Source organism: Fusarium solani (assembly GCF_023522795.1).
Source record: "Fusarium solani strain SB1 chromosome Unknown bctg00000010, whole genome shotgun sequence".
NCBI classification, from domain to species: Eukaryota; Fungi; Ascomycota; class Sordariomycetes; order Hypocreales; family Nectriaceae; genus Fusarium; species Fusarium solani.
Window position 1 is genome coordinate 1,968,995 of NW_027072147.1, and position 20,530 is coordinate 1,989,524.

At 55.4% G+C, this 20,530-nt stretch overlaps 5 protein-coding genes across 5 annotated transcripts; 3 read left to right on the forward strand and 2 right to left on the reverse strand.

Annotated features, from left to right (window-relative positions):
* Window positions 1–1,146: 1,146 nt before the first annotated feature.
* MRS44_014682 (uncharacterized protein) lies at window positions 1,147–2,015 on the forward strand (the record flags this gene model as incomplete). Its single annotated transcript, XM_046284657.2, has 2 exons — window positions 1,147–1,288; window positions 1,384–2,015. The coding sequence occupies 2 exons, from the start codon at window positions 1,147–1,149 to the stop codon at window positions 2,013–2,015; spliced, it is 774 nt and encodes a 257-aa protein (XP_046127773.2).
* A 5,125-nt stretch (window positions 2,016–7,140) lies between these two features.
* Window positions 7,141–7,779, forward strand: MRS44_014683 (uncharacterized protein; the record flags this gene model as incomplete). Its single annotated transcript, XM_065618508.1, has 1 exon — window positions 7,141–7,779. One exon carries the CDS (start codon window positions 7,141–7,143, stop codon window positions 7,777–7,779), a length of 639 nt encoding a protein of 212 aa, XP_065474580.1.
* A 218-nt stretch (window positions 7,780–7,997) lies between these two features.
* On the forward strand, window positions 7,998–12,464 carry MRS44_014684 (uncharacterized protein; the record flags this gene model as incomplete). Its single annotated transcript, XM_065618509.1, has 1 exon — window positions 7,998–12,464. One exon carries the CDS (start codon window positions 7,998–8,000, stop codon window positions 12,462–12,464), a length of 4,467 nt encoding a protein of 1,488 aa, XP_065474581.1.
* A 731-nt stretch (window positions 12,465–13,195) lies between these two features.
* On the reverse strand, window positions 13,196–14,566 carry MRS44_014685 (uncharacterized protein; the record flags this gene model as incomplete). The annotated part of the gene is made up of 3 exons (XM_046271402.2): window positions 13,196–14,128; window positions 14,191–14,426; window positions 14,554–14,566. 3 exons carry the CDS (start codon window positions 14,564–14,566, stop codon window positions 13,196–13,198), a joined length of 1,182 nt encoding a protein of 393 aa, XP_046127775.2.
* Window positions 14,567–15,378: 812 nt separating this feature from the next.
* On the reverse strand, window positions 15,379–19,736 carry MRS44_014686 (uncharacterized protein; the record flags this gene model as incomplete). Its single annotated transcript, XM_046278843.2, has 6 exons — window positions 15,379–16,843; window positions 16,890–17,071; window positions 17,129–18,293; window positions 18,536–18,714; window positions 19,222–19,325; window positions 19,364–19,736. The coding sequence occupies 6 exons, from the start codon at window positions 19,734–19,736 to the stop codon at window positions 15,379–15,381; spliced, it is 3,468 nt and encodes a 1,155-aa protein (XP_046127776.2).
* Window positions 19,737–20,530: the final 794 nt, after the last annotated feature.

The following is a 20,530-nucleotide window of genomic DNA, read 5'->3' on the forward strand; positions in this document are numbered from 1 at the left end:
TTGCAAAACCTTGAAGAAGGAACGAACGGAACAAGAGCAGAAAAAAAAGCCAAGACTTCAATCTATTACGATGGATGCTCCGTGTCTCCTCCTCCTTTCCCCTGGTCATGGTCATGAGGGCAGGTGGAGCAACATCGGCTAGGGCCCGGGAGTCGGGGGGTTTTAGATCTAAGAGAGGGAGGGAGGCTGGCTTCCTTCAATTCAATTCAAACATGGGAAAGTATGGGGAATTGCAACTTAAAACAAGCCATCGTGAATGACATTATTAATGGCAATTATAAGCTTGTCGACGGAGGACACTAATTTCAACGCCAGCTTCCAGAGAAGAGGCGCAAGAACAAGTCTCGAATCCCCCTTTTGCTCTCTCCATTTTGCTGCTGACCCTTTCTCCAGCGCACAGGCAACCCAAGTTGGATGTTACATGCGCTCGAAATGCGGCCACGTGAGACCCTCAAGTTAATAATGCGGGCTCCTCTTTCGTGCTTTTCTAATTACCTGGCACTGTCTTTTTTTCTGTCCAGCCTAGGTTGGCTAACGTTGAGTTGGTGACGGGAAAGCCACATGAGCAGTGTCCGTCTTGTCTTCCCTCGCACGATGCGGCCAAGCCTCCGTTACTACTTGTTCGAAAATGACTGGCAAGGCAGCGTCGCAAGATGAGGCTGGTTGCGTGCGTCGTTGCCTTGGTTTGAGGCCAACCACATCTCTCCAACTCCGTAGTCCCTCAAGGCCTCCTGCGTTTGCACTGTAACTTACAGTATGAAAGCGGAGCTGGGCTGGGCTGAGCTGAGACGAGGGGAGCTCTCTGGAGCTTGCTTGCTTGCTTGCCTTCACGTCCACAGGGCAGCCATTCAGAAGCCTGTGTGGCCCGTGCGCATCTCCCTGCGAACAGAATACAGCCAAATTTGCCAACAAAGGAAGAGAATGAGAGAGAGCGCGTCCCGCTAACTAAAACCCACATCCACTCCCGCCCATCCAAGCGTCATCCTTCAAACCGCGTAACAAAGAAAGACTCCTCCGTCAACATTCTCATCGTCGCTCCATCTCACCTTCTCCTCCATCGCCGCGACAACCACCGCAATCGCAATCGCATACATCTCCCCTATCAAATCTATCTCTTTATACCGCTCCCATTCCGTCGCGCGCGCCATGGCCGAGTACTCTTCGCTCAAGGTGCCTGAGCTCAAGAAGCTCCTTGCCGAAAAGGGTCTCCCCCAGACCGGCAACAAGGCAGACCTGATCGCGCGACTCCAGGAGAACGACAAGAAGGCCGAGAGTGAGGCGAAGCCCGGTACGTCCATCGAACCCTGAATCTGCGATCGACTTGCACATCTTTTTGCGCGCGCAAATCTATCCATCGAATCGACGGCTAACTCCATCCCCTAGCTGAGAACAAGGAGGACGAGATCAGTTACAGCGACGACGAGGCTCCCGCTGAGCCTGCTGCTCCCGCTCCCGCTCCCGCTGCTGCGCCCGCGCCTGCACCTGCTGCTGAGGCTCCCGTCACCGAGACAGCTCCCGCCGCGACCGAGGGAGCTGAGGAGCCCGCTGCGGAGAAGCCTGTCGAGACAGAGGCGCCTGCTGAGCCTAAAAAGTCCTACGCCATCGGCCTCTCGTCCACTGCTGCTGATGACGAGGCCAAGAAGCGTGCTAAACGCGCCAAGCGCTTTGGTCTTGAGGAGGATGAGGACGCAAAGAAGAGGGCTGATCGAGCGAAGCGATTCGGCCTAGACGAGAAGGAGCTCGCATCCACTCTTGACTCGGCGCTTCCGGAGCGCTCCCGAAAGCGAGGCCGTGACCGTGGCGACGGTGAGGGTAACCGTTCCACCGAGAACAACCGCCCTGGCAAGCGACAGAGCCTTGATCGAAGGAATGACCGACGAAGGGGAGGCCGCGGTGGACGTGGTGGTCCTCGGAACGAGTCGACCCGCGAAACTCGAAGCCGGGGTGGTATCCTCGATGACCCGGCAGAGAAGGCCAAGGCGGAGAAGCGCGCTGCTCGGTTCGCTGGGAACTAGACGAACGACTCTGAAGCACAAACACGCGGCAACGGCGACATGACTTTTGGTTGAAAGGAAAGGAGCTCGGAAGGGGTGCGACAGGGCAGATCAGACTACGTGAATGGACTTTTTCAGTTGTACAACATTTCTTGATTTCGTTTTTGTTTCCATGTTTTCAAGCGCAGAGTACCAAGGGTAAAACGAATAAAGAGGAAATAGGCGTTGCGGGCACCTGTTGATCAAGATTCGAGTCCATTCTGTGCCTGTGAGAGAGTGAGGTAGTCTGAACGGTCTCAAGGCATGGGTAAGTAGCCAGCATCTATCTTCCTCGAAGGTAGCTGGCATCCCTAATCTTGTGAGCGACGACAACAGGAGCATCACTTACCAACATCATACAGAACTTCATGGGGACCAACAACCTCCCCTCTCTTCCTTCCTTCGTCCATCGTCGCCAGTCGAACACGGTGGCCTCTTGCAACTCTGATTGCCCCTTTCATGAAAATTCTGATTCTCAGGGGCGCAGTCGGCATCCGAGATCTGACTTGGTGTGCACTAGAGCAACTTGCATCTCGGGGAGACATCTTCAAACCATCCGGCCTCGATAACTTGAACAGACCCAGTGGACCGCGAATAGCCTCGTCCACCCAGTACACCGAGAGGCTTCGGAAGACGAACCGTGAAGGGGGCCAAGGCTAGTCACCCACACTGCAGGAGATCCCCCCTTCTCCAGGAACCACTGAAGACACGATGAGCCTCGATACTTATGACGGGGAAGGCTTCCTCGACTTTAGACTATGGGAGAAGGGTGCGCCGTTGCACAAGCTTAGGTTGCCTCGACTGCCGAGCCCACGAGTCTAGTGTAACAACGCCCCCCGTTGTCCGAGAGCCACTTGGAAGCCACGCCGCTACCCTACCATACAGTTAGATGGCTCAGCCATGTTGACTTGATGGAGAGATGAAGAAACTTGGCAATTAAGACATGAAAAATTTTCCATCCTCGAGTCGCAACCCAAACGTTAGAGGGCCTCCAAGGCTCGCGTGCTTAGCGAAAGAGTTGGTTGGTAAAGGATGGGCAACTCTCAAAGTCGATTCGTCGCCGAGGGACTTCAGCAATGTTGGACGACGCCTCTTCTTGATTCTCGGTCCTCTGCTCGGGGCCGGCTCATACGAGGCCGTCAGAGTCACAGCCCTATCAAGAGCAGGGGCCGACCCAACTGCCGACGATTCGCAAGGGCTCCAGACCATCAAGCTGATCAAGTCAGAGTTTTCCCGACGAATCTGCATAGGGGGTTAAAGAGTCAGCCTGGTCTTGGTCCAACACTCATGGACTAAGCAGCACGCGATAGATAGCCCAAGAGCCTTTGCAACCAACGAGAGACACAGGTCAGCGGCTGCTGGATGGACGCGCTAATCCCGCATTCCCAAAGGGTTTGTGAACGCAAGCCACGGTGCCCATTCTCGGATGATTTCGCTCTCCTCCGAGTCCTTTCTGGGCAAACGTGCTGTGGCAGCCATGTCTCAATGGTCGGCGACGACTCGATCAACGACAACAGCACCCACCAGGCGAGATAGCCCACCGACACAGGTGAGATACAGCCATGACCAACAACTTGGTCGCCTCTAGCTCGTCACGTTACCAGACGCTATGCCCCGTCCAGTCTCAGCGGGCAGGCCAATCCAGGCTGCGAAACCCCTGCGCACGCGACGATGCGACCCTGGTCGCCCAGCCGTCTGGCGGCTACGATTGGGAGAGGCGGCTAAGCAATTGGGCCATTCGACGTCCCCAGCGACTCCAGCGACTCCGTCGCCCGTTCGTCGCTCACAGCCCGTCGTTTGCGGTCGAGTCTCGTCTCCTTCTCGGGGGCCCGCTTTGATCGCCCTACGAGGGGAAATGGGCTCGCAGTGAAACCCCATCGGAGGCTTGCGCGTGGCCGGCTGGAGAGAGATTGCAGCTTGATGAGTTGGCATCGAGGCAGAGCTGCACAACGGCGTTGTTTCTCTGGCTCACCGCTCGCCCAAGTACCGAGTACTTGGATCTGGAATTCGAGTGACTTTGCAGGGGCGTCTGATGGGCAGGGAACAGACGAAAGAGGCGCCGCTCACCCTCCTAGCCCATCTGCCATTCGCTCGGCCGGCAGAACAAGCCACATCGACGATGCGGCTAGCCTGACGAGGCTTGATGCTGGACGGGGTGGCCAGCCACGCGCGAGGTGCCACGTCAGTTGCAGAAGCGTGGAAGCAGGGGCACCAGCCTCACCTCCGAAGAACCCAAGAACAAGCTTGTGGCGCCGTGGGTCTCTTCTGTGGCGGAGCAGACCGTGGGATGCCTCTTAGATTTCCACTTTTGGAAATCAAGCGCCGATTTCACGGGTTCCCAAGCCATGTCGGTCCTGCAGCAACGATCTGAGACTATCGAGCCTTTCTTTTTCAATGTTGCCTGGTTTTTCATCCATCTCACTAAGATGACGACGTCAACGCGCGTGAATCTCCATGCCAGCGCATTAACCTCGCCACCGTCCAAGATGCGGTTTCAGCTGGCCTGGACTTGGTCTCCGTTGCGCGGGAGCTTGTTCTATTCTAACTTTCTGGGCGGGAGCGGGCCTAGCCGTGGACAATCAATGGCCCATTGTCCTGTAGTCAAAGGTCACCTGGAGGCTCAAAATCTCACCGAGCGGTCGGGAGCGGTCCTCGTGATGGGCCAGCTGGGATATGGGATTCCAGAGAATGCCTTTCGCATTGGAAATGACGTCGTGAGGCCAGGGTCTCACGTTTCTTTTGACTGCCGACCGTTGGATCCGGCTTCCTTCTTCGGTCGCGTGAGAGTGTCTTGATGCTAAGGCGCTCGTCACGGGACTAACAATGGATGGCGGTGAACTTGAAGTAGCCAACAATCCGCCATTGCGCAATCGATCATGGGCAAAAACCGGTCTTTCCAGTCACCTCTCGACTAACAGACTTCGTCGAACCTCCGTGACGGACTCGGCTCGCTGTGACCCCTGCTCCTCGTTGGTTTATACCACCCATGTCCATAAGCCTGAGCAAGACTCCATAACTGCGCGACGACTGACGGGCAGAATGCAGCCTCCGCGCGAGGATTGGCGAACTGGTTCGGTCTCGACACGGCGGATAAGATGGGCGTTGTGGACTAGTCGTCCATTTCTGTAAGGATAGACATGCAGGAGAAAGGGTTTGTTGACTCCATCCTGATGGAAGGGGGAGTGAAACAACCGATTGCGACTCCACGACCATCATTGGTAGAAAATCATTGCGAGACGGCCAATGGGATCATCAAGAATGCCTCGACGATGGCCAGTCCCAGGCAAGAAGGGCGCTTTGCGTGGCCTTTTTAGCGAATGAGAGATGGATGTTGGAAGCCTTTGCCCGCGGGACAAAGCAAATGAGACAGCGGGATGGCTGAACGTTGAGGACGAGTTTTTCTTCTGGCCGACCTTGAGGCTTCGGTAGACATTCCAATTCTGGAGTGATGCTCGACACGGCTGGAGGCTGGCATCATGAACAGGCGAGTGCCGAAAACCGTCGGTATTGTCGCGTCTACGTAGACGCGGGACCGCGCCAACGGCCTCCCAAAGAGAAGAAAAACGCCTGAATGATACTATTCTTGTCGCGGCATCGCTTGTTGGCTGCAGAGAGGCTGGATGAAAACTACTGCAAGCTGCGTGCAGATGGTCCGGGGCAGGGTGAAGCGAGAGATGCAGGGAATATTGGCGTGCACAGGGGAGGATCTGGCCCCAGCTCACGCCCCCAGACTCGCTCAGGACAACCAACGGCGAGTGCGCCCTGTCATCCGGGATGTTGATTCGAGGTTATTGGAGATTTGGATGCTCACTCTGCGTCTGTTGAACGCAGATAGAACAACATTGGGAAGAAGAAGAGCTGATGGTGTTATCAGATCATTTAGTTCTTACTGATGCGGGGGCTACAGTGCAATAGGTTAGGAAGGAGCCGACCGGCTCGTCACGACGGGCGACTTCCACTTCCTGGATGCCAATTCAAGTGGAGACGGGAATCACCAACGTTGGGAAGGATCCACGTAGCGCCATCGCCACTTCAAGCCTTCAACTCTGTTTCCCATTGTCTGGATTCACGGGCGGCCGACACAATCGTCTTTCGTCTTCTGTTGTTGTTATTGTTGCTTGGGCATGATCGCAGGCCATTGCTGACGCTCTCCATGACGAGACTAGGACCTTGGACGAGACATACAGAGGCATATAGCCGAGATCGACCTGTCGGAGAAGAGAAAAGTGAGACATTCCGTATGCATGTCTAAGACATGCAGCAGCCTAGCAACGACTTCAGTTGCTGGGCTGGGGATGGAACGACTGTTACAGGCAGTGACGGCCGCTCGGTATTCCGCAACTGTCCAGGCTCGGAGACTGTCCTGGTTGCATTCCACACCCGCCTACATGATGCCTGTGCTTCCGCGGACGAGGCTTTATCACAACACCATATAGGTGCAAATGCCAACGGGTTTCCCATCACCGACAGGCATGGCCCCTGGAGCAAAGAGCGAAAAGAAGACGAGAAAAGATAATCAGTCAGTTGCGAATATAGTTTTTTTCGCCCCTCGTCCACCTCTATTACCACTCACAACGGACACTACCAACATCAAGACACACTAAATCCATCTCCCATTGACTTCATCCCCTGCACCCGCATTGGCTCTTGGTCAGGCTTTTTGCTCTTTTGCGCGTATTCAACACTCATTCGATGACTTTGTTCGCTCCTTCGCCATGCCCTCTCCACTCTAGTTTCTTGATAACCCCCTCCATGACAGCTTCGCAGCACCGTCGCAGGCCAGATTTAGCCTTGGCCAACGATCCCCGGCCATCGGCCCATCCCTCCCACGGCCCACCCACTCTGCCAACGGCCCAGCCCAGCCAAGTCCACGAGCCATGATGGGCAAACCACAAACCGTCGTCCAAAAACGTCCCCTGGGAGCCGAGCGGCCCCGCTGAAGAGTCTCCAGGGCCCTCTTAATGGCTCCCGGCTCACAAGTCGAGCGGACCCGACGGGTTGCCAGTGGCAGACGATGCTGTTGCTCCCAGAAATGCGTGCAAATCCCAGCCAGGGCTCGATGCCCAATCAGCGGCCCAAGACGCCTCAAGGGCCGTCCCATAGGACCATGGGCCATGCACCCCGTGGGAGAGGTGCGGCGCAGTGCGCACAACGGCAGACGCTTAGTGAGGAGGTCCGCTGGCAAGGCTCGCTGGCCAAAGAGATGACTCAAGCCGTGGTCCTTGGCCTGCCATCGATATCGGCGACTCCACGCAGATGTCGACGCCTCAACAGGCACACACTCACACGCCCACACCAGGGTCTCGATGGAGGGCTCCAGGGTCCCATGTCTGCTGCCCAGCCAGGGTCGCAAGCGCCACAGTCAGAATCGCCCATCCCTCTCAAGTACCCTCGTCCCTTGGCCAAGGTACTCATGTACCGGCCGCCCTCGTCCAGTCATGATTATGCCCCAGAAAGTCGTCCATCACCTAAATACTATGCTCCCGTCGCCCTTTCGGGCCTCCCCGCTGCTATGTCTTCTACTACTTCTATATCCCGCTCTCTTCTTTGCCACCGCAGTCTGTTCCTGCGCCTTTTTCTTTTCCTTGAGTCTCAAATACCCCCATCCCCACTTACACATCAAACAAACGTTCGTACACGGACATCGTATCGTCTTCACGACTCAGTCGGTCAGCCATCACATCGACGGAAGCGCCAACTCTACGACTTAGACGCGGGTTCTCTCACACCATCACCACCGAACTAGCCCTCTTCGAGTCGATACACCCTTGACAGCCCGAGAACGGTTTCAGTCCCACACCACTCAAGCCAACCCCCTCCGCACTAATACCGACGACTTTCTGCTCGCTCGATTCACAATCTCGTTCGTTTTGGCTTTCATATATCTCATAAACCCCTCTCCCATCTGCCCCCGCTTGTGAATCATGGGCCGGGATACACAGTTTCGGCACTGAAGGTTGGAAGATGGAATCTCTTAGAGCGGGGTCTGGTCTGCCGACCAGGCCCGTGGAAGGGTCTCGCAGCAGACGGTTGGCCGAACCCGGAAGTCTGCTGGGCCCGACGAGGCCGTTGAACAGAACAAGCAAGAGGGAGGAAGTTCCACGATCATTACCGAGGCCTTCTTCGGGCTCGCGCCCAAGTGCAGGCAGAAGCGTTTCTCAGCCTTCGCCTTCTACTCGACGACCTTCGATCCCAACACCACGACCCGGCCTGAACCACCAAGCACAATCATGGGGTTCTACCAGCACCTCAACAACTGTCCGATCAACTGCTAACAGCCGCGGAGGCTCGGGATCATCCTCTTCAGCAAGGCCCGCTGATAATGCCTCAAAGTCTAACCCCAATGTCCTTCGAAGGAAGAAATCGTCCCTGTCTCGCGATGTCACGACAACTCGCAATGGATCATCTCGAACGAGCTCCTCATCATCTCAGCAAAAGCAACAGAGCTCGCTTGACCCGGAACGTTTCGGAACACCGCTGGATCGAGAACTCACCTGCAGCCCGGCCGAGATCCAAGTTGCAGAGGTCATTGAGGTAACGAAGCCTGGAAGGTCATCGGTCATCTACCCTGAGCTCGACCGATATCGAAACATCCGACGACCTTCAGATAGCTCTGAGACCCATATCGAAGTTCCATTCCGATTAGCGACACACGACCTCCCGCCTCCTACCCCGGCCAGTTTACTCTTTTCTGGAACTAGTGGTAGTCCTTCGACTAGGTTTTCGGAATCTCCTGGACCAGGGCCTTACAGCCGTGACACCACCCCAACTTCGATTGCTTCCCAGTCGCCTTGCCTGATTGTACCTCATCGCAGCAACCAAGTCAAAGGCCGATTGCAAAGCCCTTCCATCACTAGGCCCCCGGTTACTAGACGAAGGGCTGGCAGCATCCCGAATGAGGTTGATGCTATCACTGCTGATCCCCATGGACTGGCGTCTGTCAGGGAGTCGCTGGCTTCTTCTTCCTCGAACTCAACTGTTCGGGAAGCCACCATCAAGAAGAACAAGAAACTGCCACCACCACCCCCAAGCCCTCCACCACGAAAGTCTTCACAGCATTTCAGGGAGGAGACCTCATCGCCAAGGAGTGTGCGAAAGGTACCACGGCCTGTTCTGCGATCGCCCTCACCTGAACGGACTCAGTCCTCCGCGTCCCCAAGGGCCATCCCGCCTTCACGACCCAGCCGAGATGGCACCCCAGATATGCAGTCACAATTATTCAGTGCCATACCGGTCATCCACAGCAACCTTTCCTCCCAGTCGCTGCCGATGGAGAGACGGGGAAGTGATTCGGGAATCCCATCCACTCTCTCGCCTCCTACCACGCAGATTTCCCACGGCACTAGGGCATCGTCAACGTCTCAACTCCCTATCAAAGGTGAAATGTCCTCTCGGTCCGGGACGAGAGTGGTAACAGAACCCAGAAAGGCCAAGCCTACTGAGAAGCCTCGAGCCACTCGCACTCCAAGCCCTCATGTGCCGAGCTCCTTCTCTCGGTTCCCTTTTTTTGGTCGCAAAAAGACTGCAGAGGTAATTCAGCCAGACAAGAAGGAGAAGGAGAAGGAGAAGGAGAAGGAGAAGGAAAAGGAAAAAGAAGATGAAAAGGACAAGAAGCCTGTCCGCAAAGGCCCTGCAGCTGGCACCGGCCATGAAGGCTATGGACGCCTCGGCACTCACAAACGACGCAGTGGAAGCATCAGCAAATTGGTTCGTGGAAACAAAGCATCCCAGGAGACCCTCGCCAGCAACGACTCCTTTTTGTCCGACCGTGTCAACCCTGTGGTCATTGCTGGAGGTGAGGTCGTCGAAAACCGAAATGCGAGTTCAGAGCTGTCTCGGACTGAGAGTTCTCAGAGTCTGAGTAGTGATCTGCCCAAGCCTGGAAGTTCACATGCCCGCAAAAACTCTCGGCACACCTTATGGCCATCACCTATGTCACGCACTCCCCATCCTGCCTTCAGCCCTCGCCGACCCTCCGAGAGCAGTGAGTCTGACGTTGTTACAATGAACTCGACTATTGCTTTTCGGAGGTCTGTCCAGCGTCTCCGGTCCTCGCCTGAGGATCCTTTGAGACTTCCCCATCCTATCAACACATCTGGCACTACCACATCACCTATGACGAGCTTTGATACCAGTGTCATGTCAGACGACTCCCACTTTGAGTTGCAACGCGAGATTTCTCGCGAGGCGAGACCAGCCCACCCTGCTCCCAAGAAGCTCGTCAAGAGACCACGCTCGCCTCGGAAGTGGAACTTGTTTGGAAGGTCAACGAGTAGCCAGCAGGTTCCCAAGCAGAACGAGAAGGTTGCTGCCACAGTCAAGATTGTTGAGAAGAAGCCTATGCCCTTCTATGCTATGATGGACTCGTCTGAGCAAGACGACAGCGAGCCTATGGACGTTCAAGAAGTCTTGAGGTACGCCGAAGTTTATGGGAAGTCGCCCAGTCTTGGTGGAACTCCCGAACCTCCCCAAGAAACACCTGAGGTGCGCTCGTCCACGAGTTCTTTGACACGACCTGCTCAGCAGGCGCGGAGGAGAAGCCTCGAGCCCAAGGCCAAAGCCAAGGTCCGATCACCTCCTGCTCAGCAAACTGTGAAGGTACCCATTGTTCAACCAACACCATCAAGTACCACTACGGGCCGACGCAGCAGGCTTCCCCAGGTCGGTAGGATCCCCAAGGTGGTGAGCAACCGGACTGAGAATACTGCCTCCCCCAAGAGCTTTTCTCGACCTTTCAGAGCCAGCTTGCAATTGGATCCTCCGAATCTCGAGGTTCCTGACGTCGACTCGATCGCCAAGGGCCCAACACCCCCCAAGCCATCAACTCCTGTCCCCGAACTTACCATGGAAGGCTCGACGATAGGAAGCACCAACAAAACCTCGTCGCAGGGCTCGATCCCTGGAATGTCCCCAGGAATTAGCCGGGTTGAAAAGGAATTCCTAGCCTTTTCACCTAGGAAGGGCTCTGAAGGGACAATCGGAACTTCTAGCTCGAGCTGCTCTGGGCTCCTGTCATTCGCTGGCTCTACTGCCATCATTCCCCAACCCAATGACCCCCCAGCAGAGGATGAGGTCTGGGATGAGTATGATGATCTTCTTGGCGAGGACGCTGCCAAGGGACTGCCCTCAGCTACTTCATCAAAGGGGGTTCCTTTCCATCTTGAGAGGTATCAGTCGAAGCTATCCAACAAGGGGAAGCCTCTGGAATCCCCCACCATTGTCCTCGACGATCGAAAGGCAGATAGGCTGTCAAAGGCGACAACAATTTCTAGCACCTGCAGTGCTGATATGACAGAGAGACTCAAAGCTGCTTTCCAACCTCACCCAAGCCCCACAGCTTCCTTTTCGGTCTCTGAGTTTGTTTCGGGCTACGGAGACCGTAACAAGAGCACCGAGGTCGTCAAGGCGGTTGAAGGGTCGCGGCGAAGCAGCCAGTCATCTTCCGGTACAAGACGGTCGAACGGCAGCTGTTCCTCTGAGGATGGCTCCCCACTTGCGCAAGTCAACCTCCGCGTTGGTTCAATGACGGTCAGCAAGTGGCTCACCTTTGGACATGTGCTCTTTAGCGATGTTCGCCATGAGCTCGTTCCAGTCGAGGGCTCTCTGAAGCGACACTCCATCTTGGTGATTGATGGCCTCGGTAACGATGACTGGTCCTTTTACGCTGCCGAAACTTATCCAGCTGCCACCTTCTTCAATCTATCCCCTCGGGCTCCTTTGCCTCCAGAGCTCAAGAGCTCGTCCTCAAGCTTCCCTCTTAGCCCACCAAACCACCACCAGATCCAGTACATGTCTCACCTCGACAAGTTTCCCTTTGCCCCCCACAGCTTCACGGCGGTTGTCTACCGGTTCCCTGTAGCGGCACCGGAGGCATACTATCGCAGCATTCTTACAGAAGCTCGCCGTGTGCTGAAGCCTGGTGGTTACATCGAGCTCTCCATTCTCGATGTTGACCTGAACAATATGGGAAATCGAGGTCGTCGCACGGTACGCCGACTCAAGGAGAGGATCAACGAGAAGACCCCGGATACGAGTCTCGGCTCGACCGCGGATCTCATTCTGCGTCTTTTGGGCAAGGCTGGTTTCACCACCATCAAAGCTGCGCGTGTTGGTGTGCCTGTTGCCAGCCCCGTTACTCGTCCGAACGAGGGGAAAGGCAAGACTGTCGCTAGCAAGAAGAAGGATCAGCCGAGCCTCTCTGAGATGATGAGCGACAACAGCCCCTTGGCGGACGAGGGCATCACCAAGATGGTTAGCCGTGTTGGCCGTTGGTGGTACACACGTTGCTACGAGAATGCAGCGGAGAACCCCTCGGGAAGAAGCATCTGGAGTGACAGGCATTTACTGTCCGAGTGCGAGGAGCTTGGAACGAGCTTGAAGCTCATGGTCTGCTGTGCCCGAGCTCCCCTGGAACGCATCACCAGTGTTTGATTAACCCACACTCCTTTATATTTTCCTTTCTGTCATTGCATTGGGCAGGTATACATCATGACGGAAGATTATCAACGGGCGCGAGCCCCAACTACAGAACCCCATGCGTGGGATGTACAACATTATCTCAACTCTCACTCGGTCAAGCAAGGTCAGCAACACCTTGAAACTTGACCACCCCACGCATGCTCAGTGTCTCGCTTCACATATACGCGAGACACTCCACTATCGTTGCATTTCTTACTCGTCTAATGTTCGGTGCCGCAGGTCGGAGTGACCACGCACTGGATGCATTGGTATTTCTTTTCTTTTCTTCATATGATGAATGGCTTTCTGGCATGGAATTAATAGGGGGCAATGCTGGACATTGCACTTCTAGGTCTCCGCCGCCGAACAGCAAGTTTGGGGAGAATTGGAGTGCAAAGTTAGGTACTTCGGAAAAGGATGATGTGACGAAATCTTGATGATGACTTTCGGGGAGGATATGACTTGATGTTTTATTTAGCATGTGCATAGAGATACCCTTCATGTTTTGGGGATAAGCGAGAACGAAATAGCAAGCGATGTTTGTTTGATTCTTCATGAATTCGTCTACTCTATTGATGTCATGTCCGTGGGCGTTTCTACATGTCTATCCTTGAGTGTAGCTATCATACAGATTTTCGTGTAATATACAAGAATGGTTACATGGGAGAGTTACGTTCGGGGCAAGTGGGAGGCCATTTGGAGGTCTATGAGCTCTCCGATGGCTTCTCATTCTTGGGCACCTCATCGGTCCCGGTGAGCTCATCCAGCTCAGAGACAGCCTCATCGCCCAAGGACTGAGCTTCAGACGGCACCTGCCCAGCGGGCCATCGACGCATCACAGCAACGAACCCACCGCCGGCTATGCGATCACCAACTCTGGGTCGCATGACTTGCACAGGGGAACCGTCAGGCTGATCCTTGGGAATGACTGTCTTGACATCCCACTCCTTGCCGCCACCAGTGTCACGTACACCATCAGCCGTGGTGGAGACAGGCAGCTCAATGACCCTCTCTGGACGTATGGGCTGTCCTGAACGGAGTATCCAGGCTTGGAAGTCGGCGATCTGGCTGATGGACGGAGTGAAGATGATGAGCAGGCCGTTGGGCTGGAGGGCCTGGATGACGGGGCCGGCGTGGTCGTGCGCCGAGGGGAGGTCGAGAATGGCATGGGAGAGGAAGGGCTCGTTGTCTGTCTGAGCAAGTCGAGAAGAGATGTATTCGTCGATGGAGCCGATGTGGAAGTCGACGGTGGGGAAATAGAGTGCACGGCGGAATTGGCGAATGAGGCTATGCGCCGCTCGCGAGTGCTTATGGTTGCGATCGAGAGTGTGTAGTATAGCACGGCGATTCTTACGGTAGGTTTCGTACTCGGCTGAGACCTCGGGGGAGAGGTCGAGGCCGAATTCGTCTCTTTTATACCGGGCACTGCAGAGGGCGTTGCGCAAGCTGGGAGGCACGGTTGGGTTTCCAGCATGAAGAGCCCGAGCAAGATGCAGCGTTAGACTGCCCATGCCCGTTCCAGCCTCGAATATCTCGAACGGCGGAGGCGTCTGGTCGGTGTCATACTCCTCCTCGCCAGGACGAGAGATGTTCAAGTCAAGGAGCGAGACGATGATGTTTGCATCATGGGGATAGATCTAGAAGGTAAAGGCCAAAGTTAGCCATAGTTCAAGACCAATTGATACCAGTGGGCTTGTACCGGCGTGGCATACCGCGCGCTGTTGATGATATAGGATGCCATGGACGGCTCATGCAGCACGACGCTGCGGCCCGAGCTGTCCACTACTGTATCGAGCACACTGCGGCCAATGAGGTCGGACGAGTTGACAGAGCCACCGTAGGAGAGACGTATTCGAGAGTCGGCGCGGAGAGGAGCGGTAAGGTGCCATTTGGGGGCTCTTTTGCCCTGCTGTCGTAGAAAGAGGACGTCATTTTCTGGAGGAGAGTTAGCATGATGGAGTCTTGGGGGTTGGATTAGCGGTGTTTGGACCTTGAATTGTACGGGATGATGAGTAGAAACGACAGAAAGGCATACAAAGCCGTCCTCTTAGGACTGAGGGACCAGCGAGGCGCATTGTGGGAGATTGAAGCTTACAGCTGGAGAGCAACTGTTTGTCATGATACGAATTTCTGGAAGTTGAGTTTTGCGCCGGGGATATCTCGGGTAACGGGATCTCTGCATCCTCAACATACAACACTGTTTACAGCTAATTGTGTCTCATCATATTAAGACTTTCAACATCTCATAGAAGGATTGCTCACAAATGGGTAGAGTCCCAAGTTTAGAATGTTTTGTTGGTATTTCTCTTTCTAAAATTTGCCTGCCTCACGAGTAAAGATTTTCCCTCTCTTTTCTCGCTGCAGGATGCGCCTATCTCGAGGTCTGTAGGTTGAAGGGGTTTTTGGGTATCGCCTTCCCTCGTCGATGGAGGGATTATAAAAAAAGATGTAAAAATCAAATGTCCTCCAGTTCCTTCCTTCCTTCCTTCCCATGACCGCCTTGCCTTCCCTATCGCGCCTCTTTCAATAATCTCCTTTTCTCCCTTCTTCATCCCTCTCCCTCTTGATGCTCCGTCACCTCAACTCCGCCAGTTCAACCCCGAATTTCGTCCAATGCATGGCCTCGCGTGGTTCCTAATATACATGGGGGATAATGCAAGAAAAAATAATACGAGAATGTCCAAGATTCCATCGTCCAGCCGCAACGGGCAACGATCCGGAAACGCCGAGAAAAAAACAAGCCGCAAAGAAATATATGCTGGTGCCAGACTCCAGGCTGTGTATACGGGGTCGGTGAGACTGCATATGGGGCATTTGCATCGTCTCGGAGGAACGTTTACTAGGTACGTCATTCAGTCGTCGATGACATGTTCGTCGTCCACGTCTTTCAAAGAGGCCGGTGTCGTCGGGGCGGGCACATGGCAGGCTGGGGCTTGCTGAGCCAGCGAGAACTAATAATGGTCGACCAGAGATCCTGCTCAGATGAACGACCACTTGTTGCCCCCCATTTGCTGCTCCATTGCGGCCGCCCACGAGTCCTGCGCCTGCAGCTGCGGCGCACGTTGTTGTTGTTGCTGCTGTTGATGATGATGGTGCTGCGGTTGTTGTTGCTGCTGCTGTTGTTGGGGCTGTTGTGGCATGTGCTCCGGGGCGTGTTCCGTCGTGTGAAAGTCCTCCTCGAAGTATGGAATGACTCGCACGCCCACATGCTCCTCGAGAAGCCGAACTCCAGAGTCATATCTTCGTCGGCATCGCTTTGTCCAGGGATCGACCTTGACGGGACTGTGATAACAAAAGACGTTGGGCTGTTGACCTCGAACAGGGAATATGAGTCCCATTCCTCGCGCATGATGCCATAGGTCGATGGTCGTTTGCTTCGTGGCATCTGATTGGGGTGTGCAGCAACCATTAGTTGCACGATGGTATATCGCAACACGAAGACCTCAACGCTGTTTGCGCCCTGTCGGTGTTCCATTTGCCGCTGCAGAAGTCGAAGTTCTGCCACCAACTTCTCCAATCGCTCAGGGTTCGCGTGGTTATAGAATGTCGCTAAATCGGTCCACGTTCGAGCGACATATGGGTGCTTCCGCCCATAGATGGCCTCCAATTCTTCCGCAATGGTGGGGATGCTGGCCCATAAAAGGTCTGAGAGTGTCCCCGGGCCATGTTTTTGCTGAACCTCATATAAACAGGCAAAGATTTGTCGCAGAGGATGTGACCGCTCAAAGTTGGTTGTCGAGTATGCCGCCAGATACTTGCACAAGGCCGTCATCATGCCGGGATCACGACGCACCATTCCAAGAAGCAGCTCCTGGATTCCTTGGGGCGACAGCTTCTTCAAATCGACTTCGAGCTGCTTGAAGGCCTTCATAAGGAAATGTCCGCCCTGGTCAGTGTCCCTCATTTCGAAGTTGTGGTTTGCCTCGAGCAAAAGATCGCTGGATCCTGCTCCCCACACCATGATGGTCTGCCATCCAACCTGAGCATCGGTTTCCACTTCAAATTGCCGACACTGCAAAAAGGCCTTCCTCATGTTGCTGATGATAGTCTCCTGCGCCCGGAGCAGATCGGGGGACTGGAGGTATCCTGGTGCAGGCGGAGGAGTCGGAGTTCGGCATCGGATGTGAGCTGGGAGCTCGGCAGGCAACTCGAAATCGATCAAGTCGTACTCGGTGACGCCTTTTCTCTTCAGGTACGTGCCCAGGTTGACGACCTTTCCGTTGCGAACAAACTCGGATACTTTTCCCTCGGCATCTCGTTGAAATTTCTTCGACAGAAGACGCTTAACCTCCTCCTCGGTGTTGTTTTTGACGAAACCCCACTGTGAGAATCGAGTCTTGTACATCTTGGGGCTGTGGAGGGTGAGAAATGATCATATAGCCTAGGAGCGAAACTTACGTTGCCTGAAAGCCGTACTTGTCAGCCATGATGGACATGACCTCCTTGAGCGGCTTCCGTTCATCGAGGTAGAGGGTTCGAATTGTGTTCTTGAACGACTCCCAGGCCTCGGCAGGGACCTGCTCCCTCGAAGGCCGACTCCCCGTTTGTGCTCTTTGGGATACTGAACTTCTGCGTTCACTCTGACAATGGCCATTAGCATGATGATTAGCCCAGGGGAAAACAAGTGAGAGACATACCGCCAGTGTATGTGGCGCAGGAGAAGCTTGAGATAAATGTGGTGTTGAAGGTTCACGTTTGATAGCAGGGCTGAAGGCTGCCGGTGTGGATATTTGTGATCGTGATGGTTGTCGAACTGGGTGTCTTGGTTTTGCGGGAGGTCTCATTGGAGCCTTACCCTTTGCAATGGAGCCAGAGTTGGAGTTGAAATCCAAGACGAGCTGGCTTCCAGCATTCATGACTGGTTTAGGAGTTGAGGGGATGGGAGGTTTTGCGAAATAGCCACCGGAAGTGGAGGAACTACTGGTACCTTGGAATTGATCCATGGTAGGTTTGGGAGTCATTGGCACAGGCGGTCGCCAAATGGCAAACCCAGGAGTGCCTGGCACACCTGGAGCAGCCGGGCTCGGAGAGGCGACTTTGGGGTTATTCATGATGGGGGTTGCCACCATGGGCGACGCAACCATGGAGGTTTCCATGGGGGTGGCTACTCTGTTGTTGACCATGAAGCTATTCATACTTCCAAAGTGTCCGGATGAGGAACCAACGCCTGGATTGGATACCGACAAATCATGATATCCGCCAAATGCTATGGGAGGTGGGCTAGCAATCGGGCTGGTGACCCTCGACTGGTCACCCAGAAGCCCATAGTTGGGTTCGGAGGGACTGGCGAGAGGGCTTGTGAGGATGGGAGATGCGACGCTGAAGGTACCGAACGGCGACGAAACAGACGGCTCTTGGTTGACTGGACTTGATATCGTGTTGGATGGTCTTGGAGGAAGCGGCGGCGCAAAGCCTTTGTTCTCGAAATGCGCGACAAGACGACCAACGCCGCCTCCGGCTTGAGGACTCATGTTGTCGAGTTCGACATTTTCGGCTACAGCGTCTTGGTGTTGAAAGCGCGTCTGATAGTCGGTTGGGGTCGGCGCCCAGTCCATGCCAGAGGAGTCGCCATATTGCCGGTCTGAGGCATAGATGGACTGGGAATGGTCGGTCGAGAAGGAAGCCGAGTTGTTGGCGAGGCCATACCTTGGCCAGGCTTGATCGGTGAAGCCATAAGAGGGTTGCCCGTTGGAGTCGGAAGCACGAGGCCCGCCGGGTGGTTGATTGAACATGTTCGCCTGGGGGCGCGCAGGGCGGACAAGAGATGCCCGTACCGCTGGCTCAAGAGCAGTCAGTGACGGGCTGAGGCGAGTGGAAAGCCTCGGCTGGGTCCTCAGTCGCCAATGCGAGGATTCATCACTCGTCAAGGTGGCGAGCGATGGAGCTCAGTTGGTGGTCGAAGAGCGGGAGGATGGATAGGCGGGCAGAAGCGCCCATGATTAAAGGTACGTATAATAATAAAGAGAGAGCGAGTGGGAGAGGGCGAGAAGGAGAGAGAGTAACAAGCAGCGGCAGCACAGCACCAGCCAGCAACCAGCACGCACGACCGAGCGAGCAGCAGCGCAGCAGCAGGACCAGCACCAACACCAAGCGCGAACAGGGACAAGCAGCGAGCGGGTCTGGGTTCGGGCTGGGGAGTGGACTGGGCTGGACTGGACTGGGGGGGTTTGCTCTCTGCGGCGACGGTAGGACGGTAACAGCAAGGGAAAACGGCCAGGGCTTGCTAACGTTATCGTTCCCCAGACTTGACGCACCAGCAAGAAGCAGCAGAGACAAGATATGGGCGGTGCTATGATAGGGCCGTCAATGCGACGAGGGCCAGAGGGAAGACGGGGAGAGACGACGGACAGAACGCCAAGCGATGCGCGTGAGAGAGGGCCAGCAAAAGTTCCTTCGCCTAAGTTTCCCAGAAGGGCAAGCCAATCTGCTGTCTACAGGAGTCTGGAGCGTCGCCCGCGGGGTGGTCGAGGGAGATAAGAGGACGTATCCCAGGGCCAGGAGCCCGGGGGGGCCTCTGCGGTTAAGATTGGGGGTGCCCGAGGCTCAGGCTCAGGCACGGACACGGCACACGAGGATCACAAGAGAGAGAGAGAGAGGCAGACAGAGCTGCGGTTGGCCTTGGACGCAAGTCAAAGGGCTGTGCAGAAAGAGAGAGAGACGGCGCGCTGAGAAGCATGAATGGACGGGTGAGCGATTCAGCACAGAAAAAGAAGGGCCGACAAGGCCACACCAGGACGGCAACGCCATCCATGGTGTCGATGGCCGGCTCTCGAGCTGGACCAGTGAGAGAACAGCTTTCAGGGGTGGGCTTGTGAGAGCATGCGACCATGTTGCCTGAAGCAGAAGGTGTATTTGACGGAGCCACCACCCACGTCGAGAAGCGCCAATCATGACGAGCAGAGAACAGCCCCTGGAGCCGTCGGGCGAGCAGGGAAATCTGCCGAGGGGGCGAGCCTGCATTCCAGCGCCGTCTTGTTGCTGCAAGAAGGCTGCAGACCAAGACGAGGGCTCGCCGCCAGAAGGCAGAAAGACTGCTCTCTGCGATTTCCAGAAGCTTTCGCGCTGGCTTGTCCCGTCCTTGGGAGCATTAGCCGTGAGCGCCACCGACGAACCCAAGACTCGACTCCCGATGCAGCCGAACGCCGCGCCCGTCAAAGAACACGGGGCAGGCACAGGCAGGGCAGGCAGGGCATTGATGACCTGAGAGAGGATGCTAGAGCTGACGGGCTTCTGAAGCCACGGCATGGCATGGCATTGCACGACACGCACGGCATGGCATGGCATCGTCAACAGGGGATGGCCATTGGATTGGGGCTGAGAAACTCTGTTGGACGTCGCTGATCCCCCGCTGCTTGAGAGGCGTTCGGCCGTGGCGCCGCCACGCTATGTCGACCGGCTGTTTCTGAGGCCACGCCTCGGTCTTGTCGTCCGTGGTCCGTCACTGGCGTCGGCTGCTTGTGATGGAAGAAGTTGAGTCGGCTCTTCCGCAATAGCAGGGCTGCTATGATGGCTGCTTCTATTCATGGAGCAGAGCTAGGCGCAAACGGCGGGTTAGAGTTATTAACCTTTCTCTTCCCATGTCAACATGACATTTACGAGCGAGCAGCTGCCAAGGAGCCCAGCGGCTGGATCACAGAATGGACAGAGCCATGTGGGGGTTTTGTGAGACCCGGCTCTTTCTTGACTCTGCCCTGTAACCAAGCCGGCTCTCGCCGATGGTCCAAGTGTCTTTTGGCTTCACTTGGGGTTGAGATGAAGTAGAGAATTGCCGTTCGAATAGGGCAATGGGCTCCGAGCAGACCGAAGCCCATGGGCATTGTCCATGGTCTGGTCTACTAGTTCCAAACCTGAGACGGCCGGCGGCCTAATCGACGGATGCCCTACATATGTCAACACGAACTCTACGATTACGAGCACAACGTCCTCCCCAAATGAGAAATACCTACAGACATGATAAGCGAGCGACGGGGGGGCTGCAGCAAATCACAGCTGACTGCGCGCTTGGGTAGGCAGGTTGTTAAGGTTGTTCCCACGTTATC